General features: G+C 36.7%; 1 protein-coding gene across 3 annotated transcripts; it reads right to left on the reverse strand.

Annotated features, from left to right (window-relative positions):
* Window positions 1–359: 359 nt before the first annotated feature.
* Window positions 360–9,550, reverse strand: LOC122043288. 3 transcript variants are annotated; one of them, XM_042603838.1, is made up of 16 exons: window positions 9,205–9,550; window positions 6,535–6,656; window positions 6,342–6,430; window positions 6,230–6,271; window positions 5,694–5,790; window positions 4,670–4,709; window positions 4,490–4,584; window positions 3,978–4,042; window positions 3,323–3,819; window positions 3,160–3,244; window positions 2,956–3,075; window positions 1,614–2,182; window positions 1,381–1,516; window positions 1,210–1,278; window positions 912–1,043; window positions 360–762 (listed from the first exon to the last, which is right to left on the reverse strand). In XM_042603838.1, the coding sequence occupies exons 1-16, from the start codon at window positions 9,420–9,422 to the stop codon at window positions 649–651; spliced, it is 2,490 nt and encodes an 829-aa protein (XP_042459772.1). In that variant the 5' UTR covers window positions 9,423–9,550; the 3' UTR covers window positions 360–648. The 3 variants fall into 3 exon arrangements, with proteins under 3 accessions (XP_042459772.1, XP_042459771.1, XP_042459773.1); XM_042603837.1 differs by having other exon boundaries at window positions 4,490–4,587; XM_042603839.1 differs by lacking the exon at window positions 9,205–9,550 and having other exon boundaries at window positions 4,490–4,587; window positions 6,342–6,416; window positions 6,535–6,653.
* Between the last annotated feature and the right edge of the window lie 9,201 nt (window positions 9,551–18,751).

Below are 18,751 nucleotides of genomic sequence, written 5' to 3' on the forward strand. Positions count from 1 at the left end.
ATTGCAATTTTCAGAGACTATAAATTCTGGCCCTTATCACATCTTGTTTGCTTGCACCAGAGATGCTCTGGAAACTTATTGCATTTTCTGGTGCTGGGCAATGGCATATCTATCTGATCGTCTATCCTGGCCTACCTCTCTATCGCCTTCATCTAGTGAAGGGTTTGTCGCAATCAAGAATCGGGCTGTGGCGATGAAGGTGAAGTTCACGAGAAAAAAGTCTTTTACTTCTAATGGAATTTTCCTCAAATTGTGGTTTTCCCTTCCTCCATATCCACCAAAGAAGATATAGGGATAATGTTTCAAGATTTTACACATCACCAAAAGCTGTGATCTAGAAGTAAATATAAAACCATAAATGATGCTCGGATGAGCAAAATCATAAGCTTCCAATAAAGTAGCTCTCTAACAACGAATGGAGCATGTCCAGGTGAGTCCATGGATAGGGGATAAAGATCGACACTAGAAACACGAACATAATATTACAAAAAGAATATAGAACATTATTACGTCCCAATAGCCAAAACAAAACACACACCTGTGCTAATTTACTTACAAATACCATATGCATGCATCTTCTCCTCTGGGTTTTTTCCTTTTCTTTCATCGACAGTGATTGTGAGATAACGTGTATGTACATTGTATACTTCAGAGGAAATACGTTAACTGCTGCCTTTTCCTCGACCCACCTTCTCCGTACAAATCATTCCATTGCTTCAGCTCGTTCATCACAGAACCCTCCGCGGCAAAACTAGCAGAAACCTACATTTGTAAAATAATATGGTTACTAATCCAGACCATCGACACAGACAATTTTATTTTTTGATGAACAACAAAGATTGATGAGCATTATAATACCCTATAAGAATCATGCATTCGGCCAGGAAGATCGATTTAAAAGATTAACTCACTTGGTTCTTTGCTTGCTTCAGATCGTCCATGTTTAATGGCCTAAGGACAACTGCTGTTTCGCCATTTTCTCCTGTATTGGCTGAATTTGCTGATGAACTGTCACCTTCACCGGTATTCTCCTTCTCCTTTTCCTGAAACAAGAACAGGAGGTGTTTATTATTCCCTTGAGAAGAAATAAGAAACATTGGCTGTAGTTTACAAGGTTTTCGGAAGCAAAAAAACAGGAATAGATTAGGAGAAAGTGACAAAATTATGTTTGTTAAACTGGCTCCTAAACGCTGACGATGTAAAACTTACCAATTCCTTAGATCTTTCTCTCTGAAGCAGCTCCTTAACAGGACGATACGCTGCTGTGACGCATAGATTCTGAAAATAAAATTATCAAATAATTCTGATGTCTTACTTTATCAATCAAATGGCCACAGGGTAACCTTCTTATTCACCGGAGAGAAAAAAAAGGTAACTAACCTTAAGATCACTACCACTATATCCCTCTGTCATCATTGCAACTTCCTTATAGTCAATTCCATCTACCTTTTCTTTTGACAGAAGTTTCTTCAAAATTAGTTCCCTGCTTTGGGGGGATGGTAGTCCAACCATAATCCTGTTCGAGAAATGACAGACATGAGGATTCCATATCTTTCAAGGGACTGAACAATCTTCCTTTCGTAAATGATCATGCAGAGATACAACAGAAATACCTGCGCTCGAATCTTCTGATGATGGCTTCATCAAGATCAAACGGTCTGTTTGTTGCTGCAAGAACAAGGATCCTTTCACCAGATTTTGTTAAAAGTCCATCCCAGCGGGTCATGAACTCATTCTTGATCTTCCTCATTGCTTCATGCTCTCCTACCCTAGTTCTTTGTCCGAGCATGGCATCAACCTCATCCACAAAAATGATAGTAGGGGAAACCTTTGCAGCAACAGAAAACAATGCTCTAACGTTCTTCTCATCTTCACCAAACCATTTGGAGGTGATGGTGGACATAGACACATTAATAAAACTAGCTCCTGCATCATTTGCTATGGCCTTGGCAAGCATTGTCTTTCCTGTACCAGGTGGTCCAAAGAGTAGTATTCCTCTGCATGGTTTCAGGAGACCGCCATTAAAGAGGTCCGGTCGTTTGAGAGGAAGCATGATCAGTTCTTGGAGGGATTCTTTAATTTCATCCAAGGCACCTATATCATCAAATGTAACTCCAATTTCATTAGCTGGAATGACCTCTGGCCTGATCCGCTTTTCAAATTCATTGTCTGGGGCAACTTCCTGCAAAAAAAATGACATATTATGCTCTGGACTTAGAATCATATAGCAGGTAGGATTGTTATTTGTTGGAAGGTTGAATATTTTGTAGAGGTAAATGGAGCAACTATTAGCTTCAGAATCATAATTAAGAACAAACACAATTAACTTGCCTTATTTTCAACTTCAAACCTGAAAAAACTCATTAGATGTGGCTTGGGACAGAATGAGTGAAAGTAAGATATAGAAAGTTGAAGCTAGATCATCCCATCTTGGTGCAAAAGAAGATATCAAGTCTACAAGTTGCTAGAAATTGAAGTTATTTATGAATTCTACTGCTAAATGAGTGCCCATAGAGCTAGGAAGGGAGTCACGTATTCTCTTAAAAGATAAATAATGTCAACTACTATGTGAATTATAGTATCGAGGACCTGCTCTCTTAACAATCCCTTGATCCCATAAAGAGTGCAGACTTAGCTACGATACCATGTCACTGTTTAATGTCGCTATTTACAAAGCAGATTATATGCATATAATTCTCATGTTTGACAATAGGCTTCTGTTACTTAGGCTTCCTATAGTCTGCCTAGCTAAAACAAAAGATAAAATTACTAGCTCATTAGTCTTTCACTGGATCCACATTATATATTTCTTGTTAAGAGAAATCCTTTCACAAAATTAAATCAAGTTTTTAGAGTAAGACTATATTGTATCTATATTCTTCTTAGTAGTCGTGACATCAGACAGTATAAAGAGGAAAATAGAAGAAATAGCGACAAAATCAAGTATACAGGTACCGTAGCCTCGCCATCCTTAACTACTGTTGCTGATTTCCCAGCCTCACTGTTTTCAGGCAATAAAGAAATGACATTGTTTTCCCCCTTTGAGGCATTTGCATTATCGCCATTTATCCCTACCTGAAGAAGTGAAATAAATAGATAAATAAAAGTGAGTATTAATATCTTAATAGACTTGAAATCGATCATAGAAGTGTCACTGACCCCTGATTCAACATTTACTTCTAGCTTTATGGTGTCTTTGCCACAGTGCCTATTTTCTTGAAAAATACTCAGGCCATGTGATAAACTGTTGCATTAAGGAAATAAAGGTCACAGAGATCAAAAACAGCAGAGAACTAGAAAGCTCTATGAGAAATTGGCTAACCTCTTTGAAGAGATAACAAGCTTCCCATTTCTATATTGAGGATCTTTGGTATTCATCAGATGGTAAGAAACTGCTGTCAAGACAATCTCTTCTATGTACGTACTAAGAGCTTTCATATCTGAGAGACAAATAGAACCTAAGTCATCACATTCTAGATCATTTGCTGCGAGAACCTCTGTGATATGATTGTTGTTATCCTGAACCTGAATAGCTTTGGTATCTTTCTCTAACTGGGAGATCCAAGTAACAAGACGGGTCTCATCTTCTGGAGGCTTAACCTCTACACTGTAAGGGAATAGAGTAGTAACTCTTGCATCAACATCTTCACATCCTTTATGAGTTCCTAACAATCTCGAACCAATTATTATCACTGGCCCTGATAGCTTTGTCAACAGCTGATCAAATAAAGAATATACTTTTTCTGATCTACTAATGAAATCCTGAACATCCCTTATGTAAAGGATTGTTGGACTAATCTGAGACACCGTAATGAGAACCTGGAGAAAGGTAGCATGTTAAACTATGTACTAATTTACCAAAAGAACCAAGTTTGACTGATTACTTTAGGAAAAGTATTAACTTTTATACCATGTTGTATACTGGATATGGATTTTCTTGAGACCATGAACTGTAAAAATGTGAAATTAGAAAATACCTTATAAAGTGACTTAATAAGAATTTTATCATCAAAAGACCAGCAGCTGGTTCGTTGCAGGGGCACTGAAGATTGAAGAAAGAAAAAAAAAAACAAGAATTAGACATCAAAAATGCATTGGCAATAATCCATCTTCAATACTTTTGCACTGTGCTTTTGGAGAAACACAACCTTACCATGATTTGTATATCATCAAGTGCACCAAGCAAGTGTTAAAGAAAAAATATTATTTAGTTATCTACTGATTTGCACAGGTTATGGTTGGTTCATCTGCGACTATTTCCCATTTGCCTTTGATATTTTTCTGATTTACTTAATACAATACCATTTATGTATTCATTTATATATAATTATAATTGTCCATACTACCACCTAGAGGTTTCTTCTAGTATAACCATAATATATCGAATGAAGAATTATTCACCAAATCATTTTATTTTACATGGTATTATAGCCAACTTCAATCCCCTAGCAGCAATGTTTAGCTAGTAAGCCTAAATACAAGTCAGTACCTGTATTTATAGAGCCGCCTTCAGATCTATGGACATCCATATCAGCTGAGAGTGAAGCAGTCTTACGATGTTGTGTGTTATTAGCACAATCAGATCTTCTGAAAATACAAGATAAAGCATAAAGAAAAGTAGAATAAATGCCATTCCTGTATGGACTTTCTTTCATTTTCCTGCCATTACCTTGGCGTCAACTCCCAACTGCTTTGCTTACAGAAGGATCCTGCAATTGGTTGTGAAAAAGAGAACGTCTGTTATAAAAGAACTTGTTATTGATTACCATTAATATATGTGATATATAGTATATGGAGATCATACAAAAGGTAAAGCATAGCCATCAATTAGGAATTGTCTAAACTCTAAAATGCACTTTGTACTTTGCGGCTTTACTCATTAGCTTTCTTTAGCTTAATCATTGTCTAGAATAGGTAAAGATTGACTATCGATGGTAGCATTCAATATCAATCTTGATAGATATACTTTTACTTACCTATGCTGAGAATCAGTGGGAACTCCAGGACAATATACAAGTCCTGTAATAAACACACTTAATACAGTTCCATTTCCTATAATTTGTTCCGGTAGAAGATCAAAGGAAACCTAAAACAATATAATTGCTTTCAATGTTACGTGATTTGACTCTCCTATAAAACAACATAAAGAGAAAACTAAAGCAATCAATTAAGATTACAGACTAGGACCTTAAACAACATCAACTAATTACACTGGAATTTGAATAAGGTAATATGTATGGTGATTCACAGGTAAGATAATAATTGTTACACAATCAATCATCTTAATTAAATCTTACTAGCCACATTAGGAATGACATACATGGCTTTTTAGACAACAGAGAAAAGTCAAATTAGACTCAAAATGATCACATAATTCCATAGTTTCCTTTGACTAAATTGAAAAGAAACCTTCAGGGGCCTCTTAGCCAGTGTTACTTTCAGCTGATTTCATCAAGACAACTGGAGCTTCCATCTAATGGCATAGATATTTAACAGGCCCAGACATACTTGTTCTTTCACAGTACATTGGAATCCTATTTGGTAAGAAACCAATACACATATGTAATGCATCGCAGTGAACGTTTTTATTAATAAATGGGGAATGTAAAAAATCCAATCATAGGAAAAAAAATGCAATGTAGCATATGCACATTCATACAACCTATGGAAGTCAAGAAGTTTAATTTATGTACCTTCAGGATCCTCCTTCTGGAGAACGGTTGAAAAAGATTCAAATAAACCAGAAATCTTCTCTAATGCTGTGACTGACATAGATCTCTTCTTAACAAACTGCAAAAAAATATAGGCAAGGATGAAAAAGCTTTAAAAGTACTTTAGATGTGAAAGTAACAGAGAAGAAACAATTACATTTAAAAGGAGAATGGCTACTGTCAGGTTTCGACTTGTATTAACATGGAAAAAACTGACATTAGCATAAATGGCATTTTGTTGACAGATTAGTTTGCTTCATTGAAGAAAGCATAGCAAATATGAGTTTATTATCAACTATGAAAAATATCTAAATAGCTGCTTCTTTTTCACTTCTGAGAATAAAAACAAGTCAACATGAAACTAATTTGAAGAACATAAAAAAAAAATTAAAATCATCCTTCCAACAGAGAAGAAAAACACGAATCCTGAAAAAACTCTACTAGGAAAAATAGATCTTTTAGTCGATGAAAGTTTCTTTATTATATGTTAGACTATAAAACTTGATAAGAAACCTTACCACATCTTTATTTCTGGAACTGTCACCATATTTGTTCTGAATCTGTGGCCAAACAAAAGGTATCACAATCAGAAGCATAGTTAGAATGAAAAATATATCTAGAATTAATTACCTTAATGGAGAAATCAGTCACATCCAGCAACAAAAACTTAGCCTTGTAGTAGTTGGCCAGAGCCTTCACAAGCATCTGCTGATAAAGCTCTTCAATTAAAGGTCATTATAATTAGTTACAGATTTCAATATATCAGGATTGAAACAAATTCTTCGAATGCCACATAACACAATATTTCTGGTTTACAAATTACCTGTAGGGCCTGAAAGCAAAATAGCACGGCTTGCAGGAGAAAGGTTCCTAGTGTACTTCAATATGTCTGTTTGTTTCAAATGTACATAGGCTGTACTTGTCAGTATAACTTTGGTCTGCTCACTGTCATCAAAATCAGCAGCAGCACAAGAAATAAGGTATTTAGACCCCAGTATTACAAAACAGAGCATACTTGATTAACAGAAAACTCAAAAACATATACTAAACAACCAAAATTTTGGGAATATTAATCTGAAAAATGCTAGATTTTAAGGAGTTTTAAGTAAGCTTTGATAAGAGCTCACTTCTGATAGTAGTCACAAAACTAGGCACTAAAGACAACCAAGATGAAGAAGTTGTTGCTAATGCATTAATAGCTATTGCAGTTTTTACCGACATATCTCTGCTAAGGTACAATCAGAAAACAAAGTGATAGCAAAAAAAATATCTTGCAAGTCAAAAATATCTGACCTGCTCAATGATAGAAGTAGCAATAAAATTAAGCCAAGCATAGTTCTGATTTCTGAAAACTGAAGAAACGAGTGTTTTAATAAATGAAGTGATGTGTGAGTCTCAGAAATCACTACCTTCACTGAATTGAAAGAGAAAAAAAAAAGTGATAGGTATCTGGTTACTGTGCAATGAATATGGACATCTTATTCGAGATGATAAAAAAGAAACTATCTACGCTATAAGACTGTCATTTGTTAACTGCTAGTGGTGTGTATATATATGGAAGCACAGAGTTATTTCCTTGTTGCTACAAGTCTACCACATTATGCTCCTGGTTCTGACAGAAGCTGCTTTAAGGTTTAGTAGTCATGGCTAGAAGTAACTGTAACCCTGCAAACAAGGTAAACGACAGTGCAAGAAATTAAAGGCATATCAAGATCAATGTAGGGGATTATCTACTGGCATAGCTTATATTTCGAACTAATATCTGATTCAATACTTTGTCCCATGGACTGATCTAGCATACTCATGATCTATTGGTTAACCGACCAGCATATTTCATTAGAAAGCTTAACCAGCATGGCCACAACAATGTTGTCTTCAGAGCAATTTTTACTGTGCCTTAGAGTCTTGCAGATACCTTAATACCAACTTCTGTCAACTAACTATAAAACCTTTAGCTTTATAGCTCTTAGTATAGACTATTGTTACTTGTAGGAATCAGGTCATACTAACAATTTCCGTAACTTAGGCAAATATGTCTACCATGATAGTAAAATTAGATGACCTTCTGATATGGCCAAAGTTTGCCCTTGGAACATGGAAACACTGTCAAATGTATGACTAAATGTTGTTCTATATTTTCCTAATTATTATTACCGAGAGAAGAAGTTCTAGTTCTGTTGCACATTTATGCTGAAGAAAACTATCAAGGATATAAATATGTAAATTTCACTTTGCTACCAAGTTGAGTTTTTGGATAAGTGGTTAGTCATCAATTTAACATTTTAATATGCTGCAAAAGGTTGGAAACCGCCAACCCAGCGGCCCCCTCAACCCGGCCCCACAAGTATGAGAGGGAGTAAATCACGGTGAATACGGGCCCAGCTATGACATGGCGGTCTCAGGTTTTTAGCACGGACAGATATTGATGTTATCGCATTTGCTGCCGCAGACCCTCGACCTCTTGACTCATGCTGCAAGAATCCATGTCATAACCGGCTGATCCCGCCCGTGGGGGCAATTTAACATTTTAATATGATATCAGAGCAGGAGTAGGAGGCCCACAATTCAAACCTTGTTTGTGAAAAAAAAAAAAAATTATATCATCAATTCATATGTTGGTTTGGATCAATTAAGCAAAGTATACCCACGATCCACCTGCAAATGACGGGAGAGTATTTATGGTATAAATATATAAATTGATTTCTTTCCTAATAGGTTGAGCTTTTTCTATAAGTGGTTATTTAATCATCTGTACAAAAACAAATTATCATCACTAGATGGACCACTATCACCTATTATTTATTCAACCCTAAAATGCAGCTGACGCCCTAACTCTGATCAACAACACTTGTGATCTTTGTCAGTTCAAATACACCAACGTAATGCCAAACTTGCACCTCAGTTATACAAACGATCCCTAAAATGTTGTTTCCTTCTTAGAACACGTTTTCAAAAATCTGCTATGTTCGTAGATCTTGAAAACATGTTTTCAAAAATCTACTATGTTCTTTCTTTCCAAACTTCATTCTTCAAAAAATAATAATAATAATAAATAACTACAAAAGGATATCCAGGAAAAGAAATCAATTGGCGGTCGATGCAGTAAATTAACACTCACCATTGTTTCCAAAAAGGTAAAAAGAGAATAACAGACTAATCATGGTCACAATCCTCCATTGATTTGAAAAGTGAAAACAATAACACTATTGAACGCTAAACACTGGGCTAAACGGGCTAAGCAAGTTCTAAAGAGGATCGATAAATTAAAAGCCTCGAACACTCTGTCACCAAAATAGAATAAACTAAATCAAATAATGGTAACAAGAGAATCCAAAGAAAGCAGCACATGATTTCCATCAGAAAACCCTCGTGATTCTGATGGACGTTCTCTTCCTAGTGGACCCAGGCCTAGAAAGCAAACCGAACCTCGATAGAAAGACGAGTTGATAATTGCTTAAGCCATTTCTTTTTCAAGGACGAAGCTGTCAGTTACCTAAGGTAATAAGGGAACTCATCAAAGGTAACTCCACTATCCTCCCAATCCACCACCTGCCGGCGCAGCTCCTGCTCGAGGGATTCCGGCGTGAGGCCACTAGTCGACGACGACCTCGGCGCCGCCGCCCATTGCCCTACCGCCTGGCCCGACGCCAACCCGATCCCCACGCCGAGCCCCACCCCGATGGCCGACATCAAAAATTTCTTCTGCTCCATCGCGGGCACCCACAACACGCTGCTGTCCGACGGATCTGGAGCTCGCCGCTCGCGCGGATTGGCATGCAAGGATTCGAGGAAGGAAATGGTAATTCCAGAAGCGACCAAGAGGCGATTTCGGAGGACGCCTCCCTCGCTATTTATAGAAGCGAACCATCTCAAGGTGCAGGAATATATTTTTCTTTGCTTTTTTATTTTTGGTTATTTATTTATCCATTTAATAATATTAATTTTATTTTTTTAGCGATATATATAGATATAAGGATTTTCCAAATTCCGAGTTGGAAAAGTGGGAGTGGGTCTGACGTGGCTCGGTTGGCTTTGAACGCGGCAGTGGCATGAGTCGTTTATTGGCGTGGGCCCCGGCGGCTCTGGCCGTCCGTTCTTTTTCTTCCACATTGCTATCCGCCTATCAAAACTTGCCACGTAAATCTTAAAATAACAACAATTAATAAACTCAAAGATTGATAGCGAAATAAAATTAAAAGGCAAAGTAGAAGAAAAAAAAAGTAGCACCTCTGCTGGCCTCGTGTTTACTTGGGAGGGAAGGAATAAAAATTGTTAGATTCTTATGACTTTTGCTTGCTTTGAACATAGTTTAGCATCAAAAGCGAGCACAAATAAGTAAACATTGTCACTTACCTAAACGCATCACTCGCAAAAACTCAAGCCTCTTTTTTTTAAAGTACAATTAAAAACGAATAAAGATTAAAAAGGATGTCTTTTACTTTTATTATCATTGAAACAATATTTCATTTTAAAAAAATAACTGAAAGGGCAACTTATATATATATTTTTATCTAAAAGTATATTTATTTGATCTCTCCACGTTTTAAAAACTAGAGTAATTTTTATCAAAACCATTATATTAATATTTGATTAGTTTTGATTTAATTAAACTAATTTTATTTAAATTGAAACAATTTTAATCAATATTTGAACGCAAATTATGTTATGGTCGTAGTTCTACTCATGACTTCAATCAATTGAAAAATCAAGTACTCATTAAGATTTTTTTCATACCGGTGGAGTATTCGGAGATAGTAAGTATGCACGAGCTCCTTCTAATGAAAAGATAAATTTACATGAAAATTTAGTTCATCCCACGAGTACTTGTCACGGACATCTTACTTTCCGTGAGTGTTTGGGAGACTACATGGCGGCTTTGTCACTGAAATGGAATTGTGATGTTTAATGTGGTGATAGGGCATATCAGATGTATAGGTTATCATGTAGAATAACTTTAGGGTTTGGGTAGTGATGGCTTTTCTGTTTTTTCTTTTCCCTATTGCTTGTTGTTGCATCAGAAGAGTGCAGGAGCTTGTGCGGTACACGCATCGTGCGAGTGCCATTTTGTGCTGCTTTTTCCAATCAACAAAAAAACTGAGCGGTCGCCACCCAAAGTTGTTTTATTAGGTAGCCAAGATTCTACCGGGCCTACTTTAACTTTATCGTTGCGCCACCGATCGAGCTCGTGCCCCGGGCAGCAGCGATACTCAAGTCGGATCTCCGAATGAGATTTAGAGGGGCCTTCGAATGGATGCCTTTCAATGGATATCGACTAAGATTCGACCCGGTTCCACTGTTGGTTTTGCCCTCTGAGTCTACACTGAGCACAAAATTGGGCAATGGGTTTTCATTCACTTTACTCTGCTGTTGCAGATGCCATTTGCTCACCTTTAATAGCACCATCCGAGTCACCTTCCAATTAGGCCGACATGGCATGTCTACGGGGTAGGACCCTCCACGATTCCGAATCCTATTGAAGAACTCGCGAAGTGGTGTATGAGCGAGCGAGAAGGGGTTTAACTTTGTCACTCGACCTTAATCTTTTTGGCCGATCAACGTAAAGATCTCTCTCACTTTCGGCCAAGCAAAACTGGTGTCAAATCCTAATTAATTCAGAGTAAATTGAATCTTCCTAAATCAAAATCAACCGAGAGCCATCAATTTGGTTATTGATTTGTGTTTACTTACTATCGAAACTTAATAAACTAATTTGTTTAAGTGATTCAACTTTCTCACAAAGAAAAGTTTGAGACTTTAATTTTCTTTTTTTTTAAAAAAAAAAAAAGGGAAAAAACTTTCAAGCATAGGCCCCTCCACGATTCCAAATCCTAATGAACCCGCGAAGTGGTGAACGAGTTAGAAGGCGTTTAACTTTGTTTGCTCTTACTCCACGACCTTAATCTTTTGGGCCAAACAAAGTAAAGATCTCTCGCTTCCGGACAAACAAAACTTGAGCCACACCCTAATTTAGGTTAAAAATTGCATTTTCGTAAATCAAAATCAAACAAGAGCCATCAAAACTTAATACTTTAACTATAATCAAGCTCTTGCTTTTTAAGCGATTCAACTTTTTCACAAAGAAAAGTTCGGGATTTTATTTTAATGCATGGGCTTAATGCAAATGCCACTTTTACGGTGTGGTGGCCGGTGGGGTTTCCTTTGTGATGTTGTAGGAAGCAAAGTAGCACAATTGCTCCAATGCTTTTTCCATTTGGGTGGGGCGATTAGTTTGATTGATGAAGATTGGTGATTAATCTCTCTTAACTAACAATTAGTTTTTAATTATCTCTAGTGAAAGTCAACCTCATTGTGGTAGCAAAGTTGCAAACTTATTTAGGACGAAATATGATGGAAATATTGTTTAATGGTAAGTGAGGAGCAAAGTGGCCCTTTGCAAACTTTTATAAAGAAAGAACTAGTTTAAAAAGAAAAGGAAACAAGGAATATTTTTAGGTTGATAAAAAAAATGAGTGGAGAGTGTGCCTCTCCTTTTTTTTTTTTTTTTTTTTTCTTTTGTTTTTTTTAGGGGTAGAGATGACAATTAGGTGGGTGGATTTAGTTTGATTTGAAATGTACTTGATCCTACTAAAAGTGTGCTATTAGTGAGTTGTCTTTGATATTGATTGAATCGTTGGACTTCAAGAAAAAACTAGGAAGAGGCAGTTGAAAGTGGAAGGAGATCTTCGATCAACAATGCCTGACTGCTAGAAGAAAGGAGGAGAGAAATAGAATGTTAGATGGATGGCCGGGATGGCTCGACTCAGCCACTTTAATGCTCAAGTCATCTTCCGCAGAGGAGAAAATTGAGAAGATGAACGGTAAAGAAGTATAGCACATGTATGTGCTAGCATACCTATGCCCACGAGGGTGAATTGATCGTCTAATTGTACCTTTTGTCCCAGATGACCTGATCGAATAGCCCAATTAAGTTGACCTTTCTAGATTGTAACCTCATCTCAACAAGATGATTGACCTTATTAGTCTATGATACGGATATCGATGAATGCCCCAGGAGAAATTAAGAGGGGAAGGAGGGGCATTTGGTCTTTTCACTGTATAGGGCTTTAAGGAGGAGGAGGCACTATTGAAAAGGCCTCTTCCTTCGTTGGCTTCGGGGCCGCCACCATGTCCAGGACTCTGTCGCCAAAGACGTCGCAGACGGCGACGGCGGTCGCACACTCCTCTCCTCCTTCTGGGTTTCTTCCGCCGCCACCGAAGGGGCACGCAGGGAGGTCTCCTTCTCCACGTCGACCATCAATGTCGGCACTAATGTCGACGTCACCGCCCCTCCTCTCCTCCTTCTGGTCTTCTCCATCGCCTCACACAGGGGCTTTAGTCCCCACCAGGAGGAGGACGCACAGGAGGGCCACCTTTGCCTCCGCCTTGCGCATGCCGACGCTACCTCACGCATCAGTGTCGTCTTCTCCTCCATCGCGCCGTGCCCTCCTCCTCATACCATCGATGTCGCTGGGAGCATACCACCGGAGCATCATCTCCGGCTTCGACTGCCTTCGAGGCTGACTGCCCCTTTCCTTCCTCTTCATGTGGCTTTCGTGGCTGATGTTGTCTCTCCCGTCACACATCATGGGCCAGCACTGCCCCCACTGCTCTCCCCCTTTCCAGCGCTCTGCCTCCAGCGGCCGACGCCGCTCACATCCAGTCAACACTGCACAACCGGGCGACACTGTCTTCAGCAGCTGATGCTATCTTCTGGACCATACTTATCGCATGCCCCTCTGATCCATCCGACAGCGCATGTTTAACGACGTTCCAGCATTTCACTTGACCTTGCAGATCAGACTCGTCTTCGGCTTCCCAGCCCTAGCAGCTATCGCCATTCCGCTCTATTGCCTTACTATATTCCAACATCGTAGTCGTATGACTTGTGTGATGTTTTTATGTTCCGGCCTTTGTACCGCTATTGTATCCCGACCTGCGCGTCGATGTCTCATCTTGGCCTACAAGCAGATATCTTATCCCGACTTGTGTGCCGATGTCTTTTCCCGGCCTACGTGCCAATGTCATATCCCGTCCTGCTTGTCGAGGTCGCATCTGGCTTTGTGCCACCGCGTTCGGCTCTATGTCGTCAGATCCAGCTCTCCAGCTTGTTCAGAGTCATCTACTCTTTCAGGTCACGATAACTCGAACAGCATCCCAACCAGCTCACCGATCCACTAGAGGACGCCCCTGGGCCAGAGTATGTTACCATACTCACTCTCCATTCATTTTATTATTCTAGTATTAGTCCGTTACTTATATATTCGTTGGATCTGCCTCGAATATCGGAGTACTAGGGATCGTGGCGACCCGGTCGCTGGCTGCAGATAGTGTTTGTTAGTGCGGTTAGCACTAACGGTCTAACTCAAGTTTTGATGAATGACAAAATATGTTAAGTTAGTTTCATTGTTATCTAATATTCTGACAGAGTGTGCAGGAGAAGCCTAGATAGGTCGACGGGCTGACCTGATATCTGACACGAAACCCAACTAGGTCGATAGGCCGGCCGGATAGTTGGCACGAAGTCTAAACGGGTCGATGGGCTGACCGGACGTTTGGCATGAAGTCCAGCTAGGTCGACGGGCTGACCGGATAGCTGGCATGAAGTGCAGATAAGTCGAAGAGCTGACCGGACGTCTGGCAGGTAAGTGGAGGTAAGTCACTGGAGGAGAGTGACTGTGAGGATGCGTTCCCGGGAAGGGAACATTAGACATCGATCCAACTTAGATCCATTTCGAAAATCTAAGTTGAGATCATGACTAGATTCCGGTCTCGAGGAGACGGAATCTAATTAATATTTTTTTGATAAACTGTGCTAACACTCTATTTTGCAGGATATATATTTGTCTCGGACTAACGTTTTCTTGCAGGAAGGAAACCGCTGGAAAACAAGGGTCCGGGTGCCCGGAGGTGAATTTTATCCCCAACGTCACTTCGCCATGTGGAGATTCCTGGTTGGCTCGGCTACGTCATATTTAGGGCGCCCGAAGGGATCCAGGCGCTTCGAACCTCCTATATAAGGAGAGTAAGGACTGGAGTTACAGAACAACTTACAATCTGCTCTCCTGCACTCCTACGACGCTGTGAAAACTCTCCGACAAAGTGCTGTTTCTTTTTTTCTATTTTTTTATTATCGGTTTTGTTTTCTATATATAATTCCTGTACTTCAATTCTGTAATTATTCTTCGAATTATTAGTGATTGTCCAACGAAAGCATTCAACGAGTGTGAGACTTGGAGTATGAGTCGACACAGGCTCCGAACTAAGTAAAAACTACTAATGTAATTCTTTCTGCTTTCAATTTTTCCGCTGTGTAATTTCGTTAAAATTTTAATCGATATTCACCCCCCTCTATCGAATTCACGATTCAACAAGTGGTATCAGAGCAGATACCATTCTGATTTGGTACAACCATCAATCAGACAAGGGGGTGAAACCTTTTTCATTTTTTTTTTTCAGTTTTTAGTCTTTTCGTTATATTCCAAACTAGTATTATTACCTTTTTGGAAATATTTTTCGTTGCAAGTTATCTGAATTGGTGTAACACTAATTCAACTTTTATATTATTTTTATTTCTTCCCGCACTACTAATCCAAGACCAAGTCTTGAGATTTTTCTTGTCTATTTCTTTACTTGTGTGCAGGTTAAAAAATATCTCAAATTGAAGGTTTCAGCACAGTATGCCCTCCCCTATTCAATGGGGATGATTTTTCGTACTGGAAGAAGCAGATGGAAGTCTACCTGAAGACAGACTTCGACCAATGGTTCAGCGTCACCAGAGGCTACAAGGTGCCGGTCGACAACTCCGGAATTCCACTGGATCCGGAACAATGGACTCTGGACATGAAGAAAAAGTCATCAACGGACTTCAAAGCCCTCAACACCCTACAATGCGGACTGACAAAGGAAGAGTTGAATCGGGTAGGACCGCATCAAAATGCGAAGGAGCTATGGAACAAATTGATCGAGCTACACGAAGGAACTAGTGACGCTAAGGTAATAAAATGCGACCTCCTCTTAAATAAGTTATTTAATATTAAAATGCAGGAAGGAGAAACGACGAGTCAACTTCACGCGAGGATTAAGGACATCCTCAACGGATTCTACGCGATAGGCCATCAAATGGAGAACCACGATCTAATAAAGTATACGTTAAATGCCTTTCCACGTAACACCTTGTGGGCATCCATTGTGGATGCCTACAAGATTTCAAAAAATTTATCTAAATTAAAATTAGACGAACTGTTTTGCGAATTAAAATTGCACGAGCAAACTAATGTCGGGACCGAGAAAGGTGTAGCTTTATTTGTAGGTTCATCCAAGGAAAGGACAAAAAAACAAGCCTGAGGTTGAGGATGAGTCTGACCAAGACTCTGAAGACGAAGAATACCTGGTGAACCTAGTAAGGAAAATGTTCACCGGGAGGAAGAAGAGCTTCAGCAAGAAGGGCCTGCAAAAGATCAACCCCCCAACCAAATCGAGGAATGTGACCTGCTTCGAATGCAACAAGAAGGGTCACTACAATAACGAGTGCCCGAGGTTGAAGAGTGACAAGACGAAGACATCTAAGAAGAAAGCTCTCAAAGTAACCTGGGACGACTCTTCATCGGAAGAATCGGAGGCCGAAGACAAGAAGCACCAGAGTCACCTCGCATTGATGGCCCTCGAAGTAGAGTCGGAGGACGAATCGGAAGACGGGTTCGAACCCGAATCGAGTCACGAGTCCGTATTCATTTCTGAAGGTCCCGACGAGGTAAATTTTAATTTGAATAGAAAGTTTTTTATAATTATTACATGTTTAAATAGTAAATTAATTACATTAGAAAAGGAAAGCAAATTGCTCCTTGAAGAGAATCAAAATCTTAAGGAGCAAATTACAAATTCAAATCCAACTCAAGACCTAACACTTGAGGAGGAAAACTTATCACTAAAAATAAAAATTAATAAATTAAAAGATCTCTTAGAAAAATTTACAACAAGATCTAAGAATTTAGATCTAATTTTAAACAATCAAAAAGTAATTTACAACAAAACTGGACTTGGCTACAAGTCAAGTTCAAATAAAACATTTAAATCCTTAATAACCCAATACAAACAATCAAGTAAAGCTTGGGTTCCGAAAGTGTACCTAACTACGTAAGTAGGACTTAACCAATACTACATACCCAAAGAAAAATATATTATGTAAAATCGAATACAACAAATCAAAAACCAAAATACAAACCTAGACCAACAAATTCAAAATCTAGATACTTTAAAACCCACCAAAACTTAGAATATCGTCAAGTTAATTATAATTATAAAAGTAACAGACATAAACCAAGAATTAAAACTCAAAAATAAAGGCCAATAATTCAGGGGAAGGCTCCAGAACAGCTGCACCTCCAAAAATAATCTACCCGATAGAGTAACCGAAACTAACCTACCCAGCAGGGTAACTAGGACTAGTTAGAAAGGGACCAAGTTTAACTTGACCAATGGTACTGGTGAAGTTTTCGATAATAGTACGTTAGGGAAACTTAGTCTATGCATGTCTAGGAAGATATGACTTCGACCTGGTGCATTTGGCTAAGTGGAACTGACCGAAGCTACTCTTTATGGATTCTAACTAGTTAGACCAAGGTTTTGCATTAAGTTTAGTGGATAAGACTATTTGGAAAACCTTGAAGGTATGGTTACTCTAATGATGTCCAAGCGACTCACCATATCCCAGAAGTTTCCCCAGAGAATGTCTATTTGTTGAGCTCAAAGCTAAACCTGAATCTAACACAAAGTTAAACCAAACCCTAAAACTGAACCTAAATTCATCTCACAAAATTATAGGATTCTCTAATTGAAAACGTAGATCGGGTGAGATAACTAAAGACTAAATTAATTAAAATTAATTAAAATTAAATCAAAATTAATTCAATTAAATAAAATTAAATCAAAATTAATTCAATTAAATAAAATTAAATCAAGATTAAATCAATTAAATAAAATTAAATTAAAATTAATTCAATTAAATAAAATTAAATTAAAATTAATTCAATTATTTTAAAAATTATTTTTAAAAAAATTAAAAAATTATTTTAAAAATTCTTTTTAAAAACTTTAAAAATTATTTTAAAAACCTTAAAAATTATTTAAAAAATCCTTTTAAAAACTTTAAAAATTATTTTTAAAACTTTAAAAATTATATTTAAAATTATTTTTAAAAAAAATTTAAAAGTTATTTTAAAAACTTTAAAAATTATTTTAAAAATTCTTTTAAAAACTTTAAAAATTATTTCAAAAAATTATTTTTAAAACTTTAAAAATTATTTTAAAAATTCTTTTAAAAACTTTAAAAATTATTTTTAAAATTCTTTTAAAAACTTAAATTTTTTTTTAAAAAAAACATTAAAAAATATTTTAATTTTTTTAAAGATTAAATCAATTAAATAAAATTAAATTAAAATTAATTCAATTAAATAAAATTAAATTAAAATTAATTCAATTATTTTAAAAATTATTTTTAAAAAAATTTAAAAATTATTTAAAAAATTCTTTTTAAAAACTTTAAAAATTATTTTAAAAACCTTAAAAATTATTTTAAAAATCCTTTTAAAAACTTTAAAAATTATTTTTAAAACTTTAAAAATTATATTTAAAATTATTTTAAAAACATTAAAAATTATTTTAAAAACTTTAAAAATTATTTAAAAAAAAACTTTAAAAATTATTTTAAAAATTCTTTTAAAAACTTTAAAAATTCTTTTAAAAATCCTTTAAAAGAAACTTTAAAAATTCTTTTAAAAACTTTAAAAATTATTTTTAAAATTCTTTTAAAAACTTTATTTTTTTTTAAAAAAAACATTAAAAATTATTTTAAAATTTTTTTAAAAACTTTAAAAGTTATTTTAATTCTTTTAAAAATTTTAAGAAATTATTTAAAAATTCTTTTAAAAACTTTAAATCATTTTAAAAATTCTTTTAAAATTACTTTAATAAACATGTAAAAAAAAGTAATAATAATTATTATTATGTTACTATTATTCTTACCTGAACAAAATTAGAATAAA

This window comes from Zingiber officinale, chromosome 2A (assembly GCF_018446385.1).
Source record: "Zingiber officinale cultivar Zhangliang chromosome 2A, Zo_v1.1, whole genome shotgun sequence".
In the NCBI taxonomy this organism is placed as follows: domain Eukaryota; kingdom Viridiplantae; phylum Streptophyta; class Magnoliopsida; order Zingiberales; family Zingiberaceae; genus Zingiber; species Zingiber officinale.

What these genes read in the sequence shown, in the direction of transcription:
- LOC122043288 (XM_042603837.1), bottom strand. Translation starts at nt 9,422, where the DNA reads ATGGAGCAGAAGAAATTTTTGATGTCGGCCATCGGGGTGGGGCTCGGC. An exon ending in TGACTGATTTCTCCATTAAG is followed by an intron (nt 6,272 to 6,341) that starts GTAATTAATTCT and finishes GTTTGGCCACAG; the next exon opens with ATTCAGAACAAATATGGTGA. An exon ending in CTTGTTATCTCTTCAAAGAG is followed by an intron (nt 3,245 to 3,322) that starts GTTAGCCAATTT and finishes TTAATGCAACAG; the next exon opens with TTTATCACATGGCCTGAGTA.